At 52.7% G+C, this 19,134-nt stretch overlaps 6 protein-coding genes across 6 annotated transcripts; 3 read left to right on the top strand and 3 right to left on the bottom strand.

The window, feature by feature from the left end:
- Window positions 1–517: 517 nt before the first annotated feature.
- On the top strand, window positions 518–2,139 carry TRIVIDRAFT_72566 (uncharacterized protein; the record flags this gene model as incomplete). Its single annotated transcript, XM_014104194.1, has 3 exons — window positions 518–702; window positions 773–1,132; window positions 1,189–2,139. 3 exons carry the CDS (start codon window positions 688–690, stop codon window positions 1,846–1,848), a joined length of 1,035 nt encoding a protein of 344 aa, XP_013959669.1.
- A 626-nt stretch (window positions 2,140–2,765) lies between these two features.
- Window positions 2,766–3,622, bottom strand: TRIVIDRAFT_62143 (uncharacterized protein; the record flags this gene model as incomplete). The annotated part of the gene is made up of 2 exons (XM_014104195.1): window positions 2,766–3,406; window positions 3,466–3,622. The coding sequence occupies 2 exons, from the start codon at window positions 3,620–3,622 to the stop codon at window positions 2,766–2,768; spliced, it is 798 nt and encodes a 265-aa protein (XP_013959670.1).
- Window positions 3,623–5,802: 2,180 nt separating this feature from the next.
- Window positions 5,803–7,904, top strand: TRIVIDRAFT_72569 (uncharacterized protein; the record flags this gene model as incomplete). The annotated part of the gene is made up of 2 exons (XM_014104196.1): window positions 5,803–5,984; window positions 6,041–7,904. 2 exons carry the CDS (start codon window positions 5,924–5,926, stop codon window positions 7,612–7,614), a joined length of 1,635 nt encoding a protein of 544 aa, XP_013959671.1.
- Window positions 7,905–8,572: 668 nt separating this feature from the next.
- Window positions 8,573–10,546, top strand: TRIVIDRAFT_85240 (uncharacterized protein; the record flags this gene model as incomplete). The annotated part of the gene is made up of 2 exons (XM_014104197.1): window positions 8,573–8,956; window positions 9,136–10,546. 2 exons carry the CDS (start codon window positions 8,705–8,707, stop codon window positions 10,273–10,275), a joined length of 1,392 nt encoding a protein of 463 aa, XP_013959672.1.
- A 375-nt stretch (window positions 10,547–10,921) lies between these two features.
- TRIVIDRAFT_11141 (subtilisin like protease) lies at window positions 10,922–13,621 on the bottom strand (the record flags this gene model as incomplete). The annotated part of the gene is made up of 3 exons (XM_014103795.2): window positions 10,922–11,762; window positions 11,839–12,416; window positions 12,476–13,621. 3 exons carry the CDS (start codon window positions 13,619–13,621, stop codon window positions 10,922–10,924), a joined length of 2,565 nt encoding a protein of 854 aa, XP_013959270.1.
- Window positions 13,622–15,528: 1,907 nt separating this feature from the next.
- Window positions 15,529–17,460, bottom strand: TRIVIDRAFT_82017 (uncharacterized protein; the record flags this gene model as incomplete). Its single annotated transcript, XM_014104198.1, has 5 exons — window positions 15,529–15,887; window positions 15,953–16,620; window positions 16,690–16,968; window positions 17,089–17,120; window positions 17,193–17,460. The coding sequence occupies 5 exons, from the start codon at window positions 17,398–17,400 to the stop codon at window positions 15,860–15,862; spliced, it is 1,215 nt and encodes a 404-aa protein (XP_013959673.1).
- Window positions 17,461–19,134: the final 1,674 nt, after the last annotated feature.

The following is a 19,134-nucleotide window of genomic DNA, read 5'->3' on the forward strand; positions in this document are numbered from 1 at the left end:
TTTGGCATTGCGTGTCCCAATACGGAGTACGGACTCAACAGATGCGAAGGTGTGTTATGTCGTATAAATGCTGCCCTGGTAGGTACCTACTTCGTCCCTTGCGGGGAATTTCACGGGGATATTACAGGTAGGTACCTGGTAGTACTCCGTACATGGTTTCAGTATAATGACCCCAACCATTCTCTTGGAGATGCAAAACATCACATCTCGTTTTCCACTGATGGCCAAATACAGTTAATATTTCCAAACTGTGGCACATTGCAGCGTAGCTTTTGCACGGGCACTCATACTTTTATAGGCACCTATGAAGCTTTGACATGGCTGAAAACGTTGATTACAGGTACTTACCAGGTACTTTACACCACAGCAATCGACGCTAGCAATCTCAGGTACACGTTGCCAATAATATGCACTCGTCACAGATGTGGGGCTGTGTCGTGCCTCCTGCGACTCGGCATCTGACGCAAGCTCAGCTTCAGCTCCATGCTTTCGGATTCTTCCTTCAAGCCCTGAGCATCTCCCTATCCACGATCTCTGCGATCGACCGGATAGACCCGATGACTTTCGTCCTATAAAAGCTCTTGACTTGTTTTCTTTGCACTCCTATCTCTTCTCCTTTCTGGCCTTCTTAGTTTCTTTCTATTTCGATTCTGAAGCGGCGGCGAGGCTGTGCCGCGAGCCATCATCATGGGAGCTTGGAATGTACAATTGACCCCAATCTTTGCTCTCGAGATGGAACAGAGAATACCGCAGGCTAACTGTTGCGTCCCAGATCTTTCGCCTCTTGGGCGACATCGTCCACATGCTCTCCAAGGGCATCCTCATCTTCTCCATCCACAGAAACCGCAGCGCCGAGGGCGTGTCCCTCATCACACAAGGCCTCTACGCCGTCGTCTTCTGCTCGCGATACCTCGATCTATTTAGAGAGCAGTCGGCATGGAACGCGATATTCAAAGTCACATACATTGTCACGTCCTTCTACATCCTCGGTGTCATGCAGTGGGTGTTCCCCCGCTCACGAGAGCGTGAGATCTCCTGGAAGCTTGGCGCCATTATCCTGGTTGGCTCTCTTGCTCTTTCTCCCTTTGCGATGTTGATTTTCGAACCGAAATACCGTTGGGGATTTATGACTGTATGTCCTGGCTCGCTCTCACTGTGGAAGCGTCTATTTGCTGATTGTCATGATAGTGGATGTGGTCCTTCTCTGAAATCCTTGAATCTGTGTGCGTTCTACCCCAGTTGTTGCTGTTGAGACAGACCACCGTTCCCACTGTGATCGACTCGTTCTATCTCTTAGCACTGGGCTCCTACCGTGCGTTTTACTGCATAAACTGGTTCATCCGGGAACTCGACGTCAACGACCGAAAACCCGATGCCATTTCCGTCATCTTCGGTATCATCCAGACTGCCCTCTATGTAGATTTTGCTTGGGTTTACTACACACGACAGCGAGTTAAGCTTCGCGGCGGTGGTGTTGTTGATGCCGATGATCTGAACCGTGGATGGTTCTTGCGCCGCATCTTCGGCAAGAACGTTCACGCCGCCACCGAGGACGAAGAGAGTAACTTGAATGGCAACGGCGGTGGTCGCGCGAGGTGGGGCTCCCGCGGCATCTCTGTCAGCGCAGACGATGGTGTCTTGGACAGTGAGCGACACGATGACGATCACCACGAGGGACTCGACGGAGCGGTAGACCCCGATGCCAAGATGCACGACCCCGATGAACTGGCCAAGGCCATGGACGACGACGATGATGAGGAGGATACACCACTGCGTGCCGGGCAGAGCTCCTCTCGCTCGAACAATACGCCGCCAGGCATTCGGAGCGGAGACGAATGGGACGATTGAAGCAGGGTTGGTTTCCTGGATATCGCATCTCTTGTTGAGATACACAAGTTCGTCCTTAGCTTCAACTCCCTGAGGACAGGTAGTAGCGGTCATTCGACCATTCTCCTTTGATTTACACTGGGCATGTTTGGGATATTTCTAGTTTGGTCTGTGGTTTTGTATCTACGGGATTCAAGGAGCTGTGGTGGGGAGTTGGATGACGAGAGGTTGATTTAGTCCTTGATTTCAATAGCTGGGTCATGTATGGCTAGTGGCATGAATGTATTACAATGGAATTTGTCCTTCCCCTTGTGCTTCCGAGACTCTTTGAGCCGCGGGCCGTTGATTTGTCGTCCTAGCCGAGATAAAAGCCCGAGGAGGTGAGAAGCGCAAGTCAAGGGCTCTCGGCCTGGTAGTGGAGTCTCGGTATCGGTACCTCGTCCCGGGTGCGGAGAAGGATGCAAGCATCCAGCTGAGTCCCGCCAGGTCGCACGACAAGCATGTGAACGTCAGGTCATTTGCACATACATAGACAGGAACAGCATGCGCGGTATTAATGCTCCGATGAAAATTCAACGCCGGGGACTTTTCGTCACCCATATGTACACTATTCGCACACGCAACAATAACTACCTAGGTAGTAGGGAAATAGGAAAAGCCCAACACAAGGCGGAAGAAGACTCTCGGCAATAGCTCCGTCATGGGGTCCTCCTCTTTTTCCTCCTCGACATGAAAAAAATAACCCAATAAGTCAATACCCAAGGGCATGATGATTTTCCCAACCACACATGTAAACTCCTATTAATAGCCAAGATAACAAAACGTAACAGTCGCCGAATAGAGCAAGGGGCCAACCAAGTAGTAGTAGTATGGAAAAAGGCTGTTAAAACAATAATAAAACGTAGGTATTCCGTGGTTTAGGCAGCACAGAGCCTTCACTAAGCAAAACGCTTCTCAAAGGCCTTGTACAGCTTAGGGGTGATCTCATCGCTGCTCATGCCTTCGACTTCGAGCAAGACACCCTTCTTGGCATAGTGGTTGAGGATGGGCTCGCTGTTCTCCTGGAATTTTTGGAAGCGCGCACGGTACGTCTCCTCGTTGTCGTCCGGGCGCTGGACGAGGGGCTCGCCGGTGACGTCGTCGCGGCCGGGGACGCGAGGCCGGTTGAAGCTTGTGTTGTACACGCGGCCGGAGGGCTCGTGCACCCATCGGCCGGCGATGCGCTCGAGGATAACAGAAAAGGGAGTCTGAATGGAGACGACCAAGTTCATGGGCACAATCTTGTCGAGGGTGATGGCCTGGGAGACAGTCCGGGGGTAGCCGTCCAGCATGAAAGAAGCAGAAGGATCCTCTGAAGCCTGGGGAACGGCGTGGTCGTCGAGTTGGAAAGGCAGTGAGTTGAAAGCATCCATGGAGGCACTGGAGTGAAAGGAGCCCTCGGTTGAGGTTGCTTCAGCTGAGAGCGTCATGACGGGAGGTCGCAGCCAGCCTCGGGATCGAAGCTCTCCTGAGATGAGACGAAGCATCAGATCGTCGGCCACCAGGCCTCCTGCCTTGATGGTATTTTCAGCCATTATGCCTGATTAGATGATTAGCTACAGCGGTAAGAATAGCATCAAAGGCGTCTCTCTTGCTTACCAAGAGGTGTCCTGTTCTTGACATTGTGACGGAGGAGGTCGCCGGTGCTGATGGCCTTGAGTTGGGGGAAGCGCTTCAACAGCCTATCGCTCTGGGTTCCCTTGCCCACGCCCGGCGCACCAACTAGAATTACTCGCGCCGCTCTCTTGAGTTGCATTGTCTATTTGACGCCGAGATTGAAACAGGGACAGTAGAAAAGATCCTTTTGGAAAGTCCAGAAGCTGCGGATAGCAAGGTATTTGAATGCGGTGTTGCTGCGTAAGCAATATGCCGAAGGCGGACAACGCGGATCCTTGAGGGTAACCTGGCCAGCAAAAAAAAAAAAAAAAAATCTTCCTTTACGTAGAGCGGAAATCAACCAGACCTGGCCTTGCAGTGACAAAAGGTATACGAGCAGCCTACAATGATGAGAAAGGAAAGGATATTATATAAATGCAAACAGCTGAAAGAGACGGGAGAAGGAGGACATGAGCGAGCGCGTGGGACGGAAAGGTGTTAATAATGTTGAGTGTTGATAATGGCCCGGTCTTGCCAATGGCGGGACGGGCGGGGGAGCCCAGAACCGTTGAATGTGCGAGCCGAAGAAGCGCCGCACGGCGTGAGCAGGCCATTCATGGGCGCAATGGCACAGTCCTGAGCCGGACGCGGCACTTTGTGGGCAGCGCAAAAAAGATGGTGGGATGGACGGATATCGAGGTTGATGGACAGGCGATGAATCTTTAGCTCCAAACTCCGGTTCGAGGTCGAGGACACACGAGCTTGTGCCTGCGACCCCGCCGGAAAATGGACAGCGCTGCGACTGCCCTGGAAGTGCCCTGGGAGCGGCCTGGGAGCGGCCGGCACGTGCGCTAAACCCGGGGACGAGGGGGCCCTGCAGTGGTGCGAAGAGGCGCTAAGCTACGACTTAGCCGGCGTCTGCCTGATTCTGTCGCGCCGCTGCTTGGGCGAGTCTTCGGCTCAAGCAGCATTCTGGCCTGGACGGCGAGCGTCATTCTGCCGTTTGAGGTTGAAAGCAGTAATTCTAAGAGAAAATGGGCTCTGATGGCAGTGCGGACAGGTCGGTCCGCGGCGGTCCGACCCCGAAAGGGCTGATCAATGTCCCATTTGACCATATGGCATATCTGCAGTCTTACTGCGATCAGGTACAAGCCAAGGTTTCATCGTTTGAAGTATATAACGAAGACGGCGCCTCCATGGTCTTCTGTTTACACCTACGGGCACCTCAACTGATTGGACCAGCTCTAGCTGCGTTGGCCAACGGCAATGAACGAGGGCATGGCCGGGCTGTTATTGCTCTTACTATTTATTGCTGCTCCTGCTTTTGCTACCAGACAAAGCTACCAGACAAAATTGAAGTCCTTGCTAGATGCTAATTGGCTGTCAGCACAGCCAAGGCAAGCAAATACATGGATGCTTCTGGACAGTCGTGTCTCACTTCAGGCTCCGATGGATGGGGGACCATTTCCCGAGCAATCTCCAGCAAAGAGCGAGCGATGCCCGACGTGAGCCAAGATGGGACAGCTATATACGCTGTAGACGGTTGGGAACAGCGCTTGAGTAAGAGTATTAATCCATGCCGGACTTCCCATCACGGAGTTGAGAATTCTTGAACCCCGAATCGACCCATTGAACACTTGCTTGCTGCCCGGTAGTTTGATGAATGCTGTTCCACCGCCGGCGACTGTATCCGCTTCACGCTTCGCAATCAATGCCAAATCATGACCTTCGCACGAGGCATCGCATGTTCACGTACTTCGTGGGGAGCTGGTAGGGCATCGACTCCTCAAGCTGGGGAAAGGCCGTGTGCAGCCCAACGATGATTGTCGTGCATGTCTCTCCACGGATGACAGCAGTCTGCCAGCGCTTGCGATTCGTACATGCACATGTAGGCCTCTTCACAACAAATCATGGCGCTCGTCCCCACGATTGAACAGACAAACCAGCATATGCTGCCAGCAAAGCATACATGAGCATCTTGCATGCGTCCCCAAAGTCCGACGTGTCCGAGCCGAGAACACACCAAAGTCAAATCAGCATCAAATCAGCATCAAATCAGCGAACACACCCAGCGCAATCTGCACACGCATTATGTAATATTAGAGGCCTCTTTAACTTTGGGTCCAGGAGAGATTATGTCACGTGACTCTACATGCCGGATGGCTTCAGCCCAACAGCCCCATCTAAACTCTGATCCAGCCTATGGCATGCCAGCATCCGCCTCTGACATGTGGCGCACCAAATTCCAGCACCGGTACGTACCTCTTTGTCAACCCTTGTTCAAGGTCTGTTCCATGCCGGCCTGGACCCATCGATATTCTTTCCTTCATCATCCCTCCATCCACCAGCGTCGACATCAATTCTGTCTCTTCCATCTCTGTTCTGCTCTTGTTGTGTCTTTGCTGTGTGTCGCCATCATCTCTTTGCCTGTGTTACCTTGCAATTCCCACATCTGCTCGCAATGAGCGCCTCATCCAGCCTTGCCCGCAGGGCAGTGGTTCGCAACCCCCTGCTGGGACAAGGTGAGATTATGCAAAACCCCTTACAGACCGCCATGGTTCCTGACCTTTTCTCATAGCAAGAAACCTATCCCGAGGCGCCTCGTCAGCTCTCATTACCAGACATATCGCTCGACAGACTCAGATTCCTGCCTTGGCCTTGTTGATTCCATTGCGCCAATTGGGAACCGAGCCTCATCGACCGGATGCGCCGTCTGGACCGCCCCCCGGATTCAACGCCGAGCTGGCTAAGAAGCCTCTGCCAAAGGATCCCTCGAGCGCTGCCAAAAAGCCCGATGCAGAGGCAAATACTAAAGACGGATCGGCCAGTGCTGCCGTTGCGCAGTCCGACAAGGCCGCTGATGACGCCTCATTAACTGAGCTGGCTGTGAAGAAGGACGGGGTCTCTGGCCAAAAGGAGCTTGCTAAGAAGAAGGAGGAGGAGATTAAATTGACAATCTGGCAAAAGGTCAAGAAGGAAGCTCAGCACTACTGGGATGGAAGTAAGCTGCTTGCTACAGAAATCCGCATCAGCTGGCGGTTAGCCCTCAAGATGGCCGCCGGTTATGAGCTTACCCGCAGAGAGAACAAGCAGCTTCGGCGCACTGTTCAGGATCTCGGCCGACTTGTCCCCTTTTCCATCTTCATCATCGTTCCCCTGGGCGAGGCTCTGCTTCCTCTGGCCTTGAAGCTCTTCCCCAACATGCTCCCCAGCACATTTGAGGGGCAAAAGTCCAAGGAGGCCAAAGCTACTCTCTTGCGGTCCACGAGGAAGGAAGTCAGCTCTTTTATCCAGCAGACACTCAGGGAGACTGGCCTTCCCCTGAGCCAGGCGACTGCGACTGCCCAGAAGGAAGAGTTTGCCAACTTCTTCCGCAAGGTCAGATCCACCGGTGAGGCGCCTACCGACCAGGACGTTATCAAGGTCTGCAAGATCTTCAGAGACGATATGACTCTGGACAACTTGTCTCGCCCTCAGCTGGTGTCCATGTGCCGATACATGGGTCTCAACACCTTTGGCACAGACTCCATGCTGCGATACCAGATTCGCCACCGCATGCGTCAGATCAAGCGCGATGATAAGGCCATTGCCTTCGAGGGCATTGACAGCCTGACCGTCGCCGAGCTGCAGTTGGCATGTGCCGCCCGTGGTATTCGCACGCACAGCGTATCCCCCGCTAGGATGAGGGCCGACTTGCAGACGTGGCTTGACTTGCGTCTCAAGGAAGGTGTTCCCTCCACGCTGCTGGTCCTGAGCAATGCTTACATGTACGGCCAAGGATCTGGCGAGGGCTCAAGCCAGATTGAGGCTCTTGTTGGTGTTCTGTCCTCTATCCCCGAGGAGCTGTTCCACGAGATTGAGCTGGAAGTGCACAATGCTGAGGGCGCCGCCACCAACAAGCAGCGTCTTGAGGTTCTGAAGGAGCAGCAAGAGCTCATTGAGGAGGAGGAGCTGCAGAACCAGGAGAGCCAGACGACCGGCTTTGCCACTCCTCGTGATGTCGATGACATTGACGAGAAGGAGGAGCGGCAAATGACGGCTGCCGAGAGCGGCCTCGAGAAGAAGCCTGCCGGCGAGATGGTTGACGCTGAGCTGGAGCAGATCAAAGCCGTCGAGGCCGAGCACAAGGCCGCTGCCAAGGAGCAGAAATGATGACGAACCAGCAATTGTATAAAGTATAAAAAAAGAAGGAAGCTCAAAGCACCAAAAAAAGGTCATAAAGGAAACAAATCATGGCGTACACAAGAGCGCCGGCAGTCAAACGACTTGTTAATCTTAGCAATTTCATATGTACAGTGGGTACCGCATACCCGAAAGGATAAGGGAAACATGTTAACAGTAAGCCGGATGATGAGGAACATGGAAACTACTTAGTTAGGGAGCCGGGGCGGTATAGACATCTCGACACACAGGAAACAAACCAATAGACGACGCATACAATCATTTGCCGTTACTACTGTATTGTGAAGACCGATTTGACTGTCAGCTACTACTAGAAGTACCATATAATACATGCCTACCATCTACTAGGTAGGTACTTAGTACTGGGTAATACACACAGTAGCACTACCTGACGATAACTGATAAGCATGAAACTGATCAATCCGAAAGACCAGGATAAAAAGGGCAAAAACCCGCCTGCAGGCTGCCGTGCCAAATCCAAGGCTGTCCTGTCTGGATGCGGCCAAGCTGTTGCGTCATCAATCCCTCACAGGTACCGAGGCAGCAGAAAGTGACTTACGCGACGAAACAATGCTATGCGGCAGACATGGAACTACAGTTTCAAAAAGGAGATATAATTGTTTCTTTCATAATTCCCATTGTTGTTTTAACCTATTAGCTCTTCAGTTGTCATCATCTGCCGCCTATGGATGGTTGGAGTCTCGACAACTCCCGTCCTGCTCGGGTACTCGAGACAAGCTACAGCTGCTGCATGTACCTGCTAGGCACTTGGGCCCTGCTAATTGCGCGCATCTTTTCCACACCAGCCGTCAGTAACCAACTGCCTGTCCACGCCTCTCGACTAGCCTCAGACATACGCCACCTTTGATTCTCGTCTCGACATACTTGCACCGTTTGTCTCCCTTCATTCACTCGCACCGCCCCTCTACAGAAGCCGAGAGCGAGCCTTGATTCAATTGTCATTGTCGCAACACACGCCGTCGAGTATCTCTTCAGGCCACAGCCCCTCCCGCAAGGCGCAAACGCTCGGATCCGAACCAAGTCGTCTAATGCTTCGACCATGACGACGCACCACGACAACGACAACGACGACTTCTCCAACGTCACCTGGAGCGACCACGTCCACGACCAGGCCGTGCGTTCTGCTGCTGCCGCCGCTGTCGAGACTCCCGCGCGCGGCGCCATGGACGAGGCCGGAAACAGCTCTTCGCAGGGCATCGGCCGTGAGAAGCTCGAGTGCACCGTCGGGTCGCCCATCAAGGAGAATGACGGCACCAAGGACGCCTTTGTGTCGTATCTCGTCACCACGCACGTATGTGTATCTACATCTACATCCAGGCGCAACTAGAGACGGCTCTTTTTGTCTCTCGCCCTCTCTCTTACTCTCCCTTTATTACCCCGCCTCGCCTCACCTTGACGACGCCGTTGCAAGGCTGTTGGCAGATGGGTTACTGTTGGTTGATGTCAAACTGACAATATGGCGTTTATTAGTCTACGTTCCCGTCCTTCCAGAAAGAAGTCACCACCGTGAGGCGGCGCTTCACGGACTTTGCCTTCTTGTTCAAGCAGCTGATGCGAGACTATCCGGCCTGCGCCGTCCCGCCCATCCCGGACAAGCAGCGCATGGAGTACGTCCGCGGCGATCGCTTCGGCAACGACTTCACCTCACGGCGCGGCCACTCGCTGCAGCGCTTCCTCAACCGCCTGTCGCTGCACCCGGTCCTGCGCCGGAGCACCATCCTGCACAGCTTCCTCGAGAGCCCCGACTGGAATGCGACGGTCAAGAGCCGCACAGCTCGCGGCAGCATAACGAGCGATCCTAGCGGCTCCAGCGGCGTTTTCGACAACTTTGCCGATACCTTTATCAATGCCTTTACCAAGGTCCACCAGCCCGACAGGCGCTTCATCGAGGTCAAGGAAAAGAGCGACAAGCTTGACGAAGACCTAGGCCACATTGAAAAGGTCATTGCCCGTGTGGCTCGTCGAGAGGGCGACCTGGAAACCGATCTTCGGGACCTGGCGGAGCAGTTCCAGAAGCTCATTACCCTTGAGCCCGGCATTGAGTCCGCCGTTCACGCCTTCGCCGCTTCCATCGAGGACACAGCAACCCAGCTCCATCAGCTCAAGGAGGTTACAGACCAAGATTACCTTGGTTCTCTACGCGATATGCAGGCTTACTCTCTCGCCCTCAAGAACCTGCTCAAGGCCAGAGAGCAGAAGCAGCTTGACTACGAGCAACTGACAGAGTACCTCAACAAATCCACGTCCGAGAGAGACTCTTTACGCTCGGGCCACGGCGCTCCCAGCGGGCCGGGCGGCTTCATCCGCGCCAAGATAGAGGACGTCCGAGGCGTGGACCACGAGCAGGCCCGGCGCGAGCGCACCAGGAAGCTGGAGCTGAGAGTCGAGGAGCTCAGCACCGAGGTCGAAAACGCCCGCCTGACGAGCGATCGCTTCGACGACGAGGTCATCCGCGAGGTTGCCGACTTTGAGCGGATCAAGCGCATCGAGATGAAGACGCAGCTCGGAGGCCTGGCCGACGCCCACGTCAAGTTCTACGGCGACGTCGCTGAGCTGTGGGAGACATATGTCATGGAGATGGAGAAGGAGGGCGTTGTTCCTGTAGCGTGAAAACTTTATTTGAAAGTTTTCTCTTCTTTTTTTTTCGTGTCTGCATGTTGGAGCTAAAATACACTTTTGATGGCGGGTTGGCTGAGGCGTGGCATTTGGCTTGACTTGAACTTGAAGCGTAAATAATGAACGGAAGGGCGGTTTTTGAAGACAAGGGAGGGGTTCAAGGGACAGGCACAAAGAAGCGTGGTGCATCGAGAGTTTTCGGGCGTTTGGGATACTATTGGCGGCGTTGTAATAAAGAAGTGCTTAAAAAAACACACACAAGACGAAAATGAAGTGACTTGTGAAACGAACAAAGCAGATACCCACCATAAGTTGAATTGCGTTATTGAAGGGTTCTTCAGAAATATTTGAACTACCAACGCTCTTCGTCATTCAGCATAATGTCACGATATATAGCCCTGATATGGAACGAGGTAGAATAATAGCTCTCTCATCCGAGAAGATCACTCAAACATGAACAAGGCCAATAATCAAGATAATCGGAAATGTATAACCAATAAGATAAAAAGTCACAAGCACCTATAAAAAAAACCGATAAGACATACTCCGTCTAATGAGTACTGGGCTTTCAATCATCTTCAATTCCTCTTCCATGCCCCAAAAAAAAGAAAAAAAGGTCAAAACAAAGCAACGTCTATGTTCACTGCCGTAATCCTTGCTTTTCCGTAAGATTGTCATCATCGTCGCTATCCTCGCCAACGGCATAGTGCTCCGGCTCATCGGGGTTATGGCCCGCCAGCCGGTCAGCCGATCGATCCCTGTACTCGTCAAACTCATCGTCGTCGTCGCTGCCGCCCGCAAAGGCATCGTAGAGCTCTCCGCCGCGAGTTCGTCGGGTCTTCTTGCCCGCATTGGGTCCCTTTTCCGCGCTATTCAGACCTTCAGTCTCCTCCTCGTCGAGGAGCTCAAACTCGTAGTTGTTGCGGGAGTTGTTGCGAAGGCGGCGGCGGGCGATCCAGAGGTAGATGCCGAGACCGCAGCAGAAGGCGGCAATCAAGCCAATGGCGCCATAGATCCAGATCTTGGCCTTGGTTCCAAAGGTTGGAAGCCAGGAAACCCACGATGAGGACGCACTGGTCGTGCCAGATGGTTGAGCTGATGAAGTGCCGGATGCGACTTCGTGCTCGGTATCGGATGGCTTTTCATCCACAGGGCCCTCTTGAGGCTTTGTTGACTCCGTGGGTTTGGCTCCAGGCTTCGTGGGTCGGACAGGGTGGTCGGTAGGGTTGCCTGTGATAGTCGCCGTCTTAGTTGAGCTTGCTGCCGCAATCGTCTTGGTTGAGGCTGCACCGGATATAGTAGACAGGCTCTGGTCGTGATCGGCATCGTCATTCTCTGATGGCATGGGCAAAATCTTGGCCTGGCTAGCATCAATGCTCTCGCCCCAGAGCTTGAGGTGCCAGTCAATGAATCTGCCCTTCTCGTGGTTCACCTCTGTGTCTCGGACAACAAGTGTCCATCTGCCAACGCCAGTCTCGCCCCTATAAAATAAAAATGATTAGCATCGAGCGAGTGGCATCAGTAACGCTTTGAAAAGAGGGGGGGGGGGGGGCCTACCAGTGGGCAACACTCATAAACGTCCAGTCATCGTATCCGCCTTTAAAATTATCCCCCTTACGAGTGACAGAAATATGGCTGATGACGTTCTCAGGGCTGATCAGATCCACACTCAAATCACCACGTCGAGTGTGTGCCACATTCATGGTAACGGTGACGTGCTCCACGTGAGCCAAGTTGGCCTCTTTGAGCATCTCAGGGGTCACATCAAAGCTCACAACCAATCCGTCGTTGCCTTCGGGGATGTCCTTTTTGATGTGCAGCCAGGGAGAAAAGTACCAGGCTTGGGGCTTCAACTTCTTCCACGTCTTGGCCTTCTCAACGAGAGCGTAAGAGTCGATCTTGCCATAGCCAAACGTGTGGCTAAACTGTCTCCCGACAGCAGTAGTCTGCCACTCAGCTTCTGTATCGTCGACCAGTTTGACGGCGGTATCCATAGCAAGGTATTGGATATCCCGCCATGTCAGATCCGGGCGAACTTGCAAGACCAAGGCAAAAATACCCGCTGCGAGGGGTGCCGCGGCTGACGTACCACCATGCATGCCGTAACAGGCATTTTCTCCAACATCAGTTGTGTGCTGCCATGGTAAGCCACCGACATTGATTTGGAAAGAGAAGAAAAGGGTGAAGAACTTACTATGCCATCGCCACCACCACTGCTATAGGTAACAACAAGCAGGGCAGAGCAGTGTTCCGAATAGTAGGGGTGTTGGCCAGCACGATCGACTGCGCCGACGGATATGCTATAGATGGAGTTGGTATATCCATCGAAATTGCAGTTGTCGCCGCTAGCCGCACCGTTACCACTGGCAAAGACGTAGATGGAACCAAGGCCTCCGCGACCCTCCTGGATGCCCTTGAGCATGGCTCGTCGTATCAAGACGTCAGGGGCTTCCATGGATCTTCCATCGTCTGGAGGTCCCCAGGAACAGGAGTAGATTTGATTCTGCTGATACTTGTAAATCATGGCTTCGGCTTCATCCGCATCGCTGATAGGGCTGCTGAGAATCCGAATACCGGCAATTTTGGAGTCGTATGCAACACCAACGCCGCACGCATCGTTGCGCACTGCAGAAATCTCGCCAGCGCATCTCGTTCCGTGCCTATCGTCTGACAGCTCTGGTTTCGGCTCCGGGTCGTTGTCATTGAAATCCCAAGAACCTTCGGCAAAGTAGTTGTCTTTCAAGTCTCGGCTGTACATGTCAAGTCCGTCGTCGACCATGGCAACAGTCGCATTCTTGCCGGTGATGCCCTCAAGCCAGAGTCCGGTAACATTAACGTCATGGCCAAGTTGCACCGTGTTGAACAGATGCCATTGCTCCTTGAATATCGGGTCGGCAATGCTCAAGTCCCTCATGACATTCTCCTGCGTACGGACCGCCGAATCGTCTGGCTTTTGAGGGGAGCGTTGAACCATATCTATGGGTGGACGTGGCGGAATGATTCTCTTTTGTAGACGGCTGCGAGCCTTCTGCTTGGTGGTCAAGAGGACCCCGTCCAGGACATCGTATCCGCCAATATCTCGCTTCCTCCTCTTGCGCTCTCGAACCTCCTCTCTGACAACATCTCGCTCATGCTTCTCAGCGCGGAAAACGTGGTGGTCGGTGAGCTCTCCAAGTTGGCCTTCGTGCGTCAAGCCTAGACGCATGGCGACGTCGCCAGGCTGTACGGACCGGTCGAGATGCAGGACATAGTAGTCATTCTTGTCGTAGTCTCTGGCAATTCTGGCGCCCTGCGACAGGGCCACCAGTCCGGCGAGCCCAAGAACAGAAGCGACCTTCATGGCGGTGAATGTAATGGCAGGACGCTCACGAAGCTGCCGGCGCAGGAAAGGGATGGACACGCGTTTGAGAAAGCGACTGGAGCTACCAGCACATGGAGCTGTCTTGTTTCTTTCCCCCCTGCAGATGGGCAGATAAGCAGGAATAACGTCTGCGCAATAGTCGTTAGTAAAAGTGACGAGCTGGCATACAAACGCAGTGCTCGATTGCAAATGCAGGTTCAGGAGTTGAGATGTGTCGCAACTCGCCACAGTTGACTCGTAGCGGCGCCCCCGAGGCAAGCCTGCGCCATCCGCAGCAAAAGTGCCAATTACTCAGGAGAAGCCAAATCAAGTGGGTAGATGCCGAGAGCGACGCTTCCGAGACTCACCAAATGATAGGAATCCGCAATGCGATATTGCCTCTCTCTGCCTGGAACAGCCAAAAATGCCTAGAAGAACAAAGCAGCAAAAATATGAAGATTGCGCAAGCAAAGACAAAAAAGAAAGAAAAAAGATTGGCAGGCTTGAGATGCAGCTGTCGTGGCCGTTACGTCGAAACGGCCCTTGAATAGAACTATCAATCCCTCCTCTTCAAGTACAGGTACGCCCAGCCCCTCGACGTTTAGCTGCTCAGTCCCTCACAGCATCGACACTCCTTCTGTACTGCTACCACTTTCAGGTAGGGGGTTGCACTAGCAGCCTGGATGCCGCGCCACTAACGCAGCTTAAGAAGGTCTAAGCACGTTCAGTTGCCCAAAGAAACAGTGCTTATATGTACCTTATACTTGGCTTTAGTCGGCATGTAGCCAAGATTTAGTGAGACGAATTCCAAGCATTCGGTAGTCGATACTTTTGCATCGGAAGTATCCATCCATTACGAGAGGATCCTTTTGCTAAGGTGTAAAACATGGGACCTCGTTTAGAGAGCACAATTGACGACTCGTCTGGGCAGTCTATTGATCTCGACCGTCGTGGATTTAATGACACGTTGCCGCATTTGATGCTCTTCTTGAGCAGCCATCACGTGTCGTTATTTTCGACCTTGTCAGATCGCCATAGGCGCCGCATGTACCCCGTAATCTTGGCTACGTACGGAGTATGCATTCTCAATATCAGGGCAGCTGCATTTCCCCATTCCCATAAGCAACACCATCTTAGGCAGGTGTCAGACAAGAATAGCATCGGTGTAAGATCTATTGCAATCTGTAGACTGAACTTGGTAAGGTTAGTACTACTGTACGGTCAGTACGCGCCCGAAGAAGAAGAGGAAGAAGGGATAATGTCTCATCCATGAAAATGCTGCCCCATCAATTCCTGCTATAACCTATCTAGTCACATATATTGAATTCAAGACATGGTTTGCATACAATAGTAGGGTAAGACGTGCTTAGTCAAAGCCCCCAACTCAAGCGCCTCTTTGAAAATCGACAATAGCGCCAAAAAGTAGCAAACAAAATGCTAGCCACCAACAGGCGCAAAAACGCTTGCATGAAGATCGAAACATCACGTCCCGCCAGGCAATCCATGTACGTTGGGCGTTACCAAATAAAATAAAATAACGCAAAGAAAATACAAGAGAAATATATGAACAATATCAAGCTCTTTTTGCAATCACCGCTATATATATATAGCCCACCTTTCCTCCTGAAAACATTGTTGTATTCATATAGTTACTCAAATACACCATCCGGCCCTCATACCTCAGAGAATCCGGTCTTGGCGTGCCGCCGAGAAAACTCGAACCGGGCCGGCCACAATAGTCGCGACATCCGGCCCTACGGCTGCCTGGCCGATGGATGGATTCTACTAATTTACGAACCCCAGTCTGGGAGCTCTGCCTACTCCATATCGCGACATCGAATTGAGAGGCCGAAGCCGGAGACTTCAAGACCAAGAGACCCGCTTTGAACCAAGCCTCGACTCAGGGTAGACGTCAATCATCAGCTATTCCAGAGCTTGGCGGGAGAATACGGAGGAGAGAGCACACAAATTTTTGTGAATCATTCTACAAACACGTGCGAGTGAGTATAGGAGCGTGTGTATGTGTGTGAAACGAGAATTCATTGTCTTCCCATGCGCGGTATCGTAAAAGGCCCTAACTTTTTAAACTAACACAACGGCATGCCCTCGTCAAACCCCAGATCTCCATGATCTTTTGCCGAGATTCCAGATGCAAGTACAAGAAAAATAAAACGACATTTTACCCTAAAAGATTCCCCTCAACACCCATCAATCAACAATGCGCCAAGTTGCGCTGGCTTATTTCTGGTTCTCGGGTCGCAGGGAGCTGTAAAGAAGAGACGTAGTTAGCTAGCTGTATCCAAATGAGTGTTGTAAAAGTCCATGACTTACCGGACGGCCTTGCCGGCTCTCCAGATCTCCAGGTTTCGGATCTCCTCCAACTCGGCCTCGTACTTCTGGCGGTAGTCGGGCTGGCTGTTGTACTCGAGCGATCGCTTGGTCTCGGAACCATCCTTGACGCTGTCGTACAGGCTGTTGAAGACGGGCTTCAGGGCATCCTTGAACTTGGGGGTCCAGTCAATGGCACCACGTCGGGCAGTGGTAGAGCAGGCCTCGAACATCCAGTCCATGCCGTTGGCACCAATCAGAGGGTACAAGCTCTGAGTGGCCTCCTCGACAGTCTCGTTGAAGGCCTCGCTGGGGCTGTGGCCGCGCTCACGGAGAACCTCGTACTGGGCGAGGAACATGCCGTGGATGCCACCCATCAAGCAACCACGCTCACCGTACAGGTCAGAGTAGACCTCCTTCTCAAAGGTGGTCTTGTACAGGTAGCCGGAGCCAATGGCGACACCGAGGGCGACAGCCTTCTCCTCAGCCTTGCCGGTCACATCCTGGTAGACGGCGAATGAGGAGTTGATGCCACGGCCCTCACGGAAGAGGGAGCGGACAGTTCGGCCAGAGCCCTTGGGAGCGCAAAGGATGACGTCAATGTTCTTGGGGACATCAACCTTGGTGAGGTCCTTGAAGACGGGGGAGAAACCGTGGGAGAAGTACAGGGTCTGCGGCGTGAGCCCGTGTTAGTCCCAGCTGGAGATGTAATAGCGCCACGAAATTGAGGGGTTACGTACCTTGCCCTCAGTCAGCTGGGGCTTGATGGAGGGCCAAGTCTCGGACTGGGCGGCATCACTGAGAAGGTTCATGACGATGGTACCACGGGTGATGGCATCGTCAACCTCGAAGAGGTTCTTGCCAGGAACCCAGCCATCCTGGATGGCGTCGTTCCATGACTTGCCGTTCTTTCGGACACCAACAATGACGTTGAGGCCGTTGTCGCGGAGGTTGAGGCCCTGGCCGTGGCCCTGGGAGCCGTAGCCGATGAGGGCGAGGGTGTCGTTCTTGAAGTACTCCTGCAGGCAATTGAGTCAGTCTTGTAAGTCATTCCAATGGCCACCCATTGGTGGCCCAAAGTCAATGCGAAGCCTCTTTTTGGGCCCGTGTATGACTCTTTGAAATCTCCAGTTACTCACCAGAAGCTTCTCCTGGGGCCAGTCGGCACGCTCTATAACGGTGCTGTCAGAATAGAGCTCTCACGTCTCCAGGTTTACACACGCAGAGGAGCAATTGCACTTACCATAGACGTCCTCCTTGACACCGGCAAAGTCGACAGTCTTAAGACCACGGACCTGCTGCTGGGAGAGACCAGCCAGAGCCGGGCGAGCAGCAGCGACGGCACGAGTGGCGCCTCGAGCAGCGATGTAGGAGCGCTGGGCAACGCGAGGCGCAATCAATTGGCGAGCAATTGGCGCCCGCAGGGTCTTGGAGAAAGCTTTTGAAGCCATTGTGGATGGAGCTGTGAGTGAGAAGGATGGAGGGGAGAGAAGAAAGAGCCGGGAGAAAATGTTTGGAGAAGGAAAAGAAAAAGTCCAAAGCTTGGGATGAGCAACAGAAAGTCTACTTTTGAAGGGTGGGTGGGGGAAAAGCCTCAGCTCTCAAGGGCCCGATCTCGGTCACAGCTACAAGCAACTTTGTCTCAACGGCGCCGGTCCCCCCCTGTCCCACCACATGTGAAAAGCCCCGGGATTATCAAAAAATACAGTCAGTGCGATGAGTAACAGAGACGAGCACAATGGCCAGCCTTACGTTGCCTGAATTGCGTTGCGCTTTACGGAGCAACCAGGACGTTGTATACTATGTACTATGTACACGCGCAGCTGCGAGGGAGGGGCCCTCCACTGGCTTACTGTACCAAGTTGCAGTGGTATTACTCTATTGTCTACCTACAGTAATAGCACATGCACTCCAACCCACTGCAGAGGCCAATTCGCCACAGCAGAGCAAGCAGAGCTCAATGGCCATTTCTGATAGTGGTTAATACTTCTGTGAAAACACGTCAAGCCCGCGTTTATGCACTATATACAAAGGTAGGGCTTGTGCGTTTGTGCCCAGCAAAACCACACGGAGCTGAATTCTCGTGGCCCCAAGAAGTGAGATGACGCATCTTTAGCTGCACTAATACCAAGTGCCAGCGCTGCCGGGGGATGAAATAGTTAAAAAGCCCCCACTATGGCCGCCGAAATCTGGCTTCTTGACAAGCACTCGTAATACTCGGCCCGACCAATGGAACGTTTCTTATTCATGCTGTGTGCTGATCTCTACAGTAGCCATGCCTGCTTTATCCATGGCCATTCGATCTCAAATCCTAGTCTAAAGTACAAATGTAATCACAATTGCACTCGAATCGCTTCATGGAAATACACCAAATCTCATCATCAAGCTGCATAAGCCCCGCCAATCCCACATCCGTCAAACCTCATCTTCCGAGCTGTCCATCTCACTCAAGTCGGGTTCCGTACGGGTTCCGTAGAAACAGAGCCATATTACCTCCAATACCCGGATTGCCTTCTTCCCACTAGAATACTATAGCCAGCTCGCTAGACGCACAGGGAGCTTACCATGTACCCCAAGTATGACTGATTGACTCCCTACATGCATGTACTAAGCAGCTAGTCCCATCGCTGGATCTACTGGCCATTAGAGCGTCACCGTATATCCCCCGTCCTTGCATCTCTCCCTGAATGCATGCAAGGACTGCATTTTAGCTGAATGCAGGTCCTCGTGTGCTCATGGAATTGCTCAGGTTTCATATTTCGCTGTGACGCGAACGCACGGCTTGCATACCTACCTAGTATGCTGACGGGATACGAAGCACGTCGGGCCATGTCGGAACACATCCGAACATTTAAGACATGGCTAATGACTACTACTATGGTTATTGCGGAATCATTGGAAACACAAGCTGCAAGGGGAGATTGGTCATAGGCGCGTGCCTCAGCCTGCCCACCATATTCAGTTGGTGTACGATAGGTACATGTAGGCACTGATATCATATTGATGGTAGTGGCTATTCAGTAACCCAGCTTGGCTATACAACCTCGACGACTACAGTCCAAGTGCTGTAATAACATACAGTATCTTGCTATTATTGCTAGTAAATTTGTGATACAGGATGCTAGATAGCCAGCTTAGGGTGCTGGCTGGCAAATCGCTATTATATCTACCAAAATATTTCTGAC

Source organism: Trichoderma virens (assembly GCF_000170995.1).
Source record: "Trichoderma virens Gv29-8 chromosome Unknown TRIVIscaffold_3, whole genome shotgun sequence".
In the NCBI taxonomy this organism is placed as follows: domain Eukaryota; kingdom Fungi; phylum Ascomycota; class Sordariomycetes; order Hypocreales; family Hypocreaceae; genus Trichoderma; species Trichoderma virens.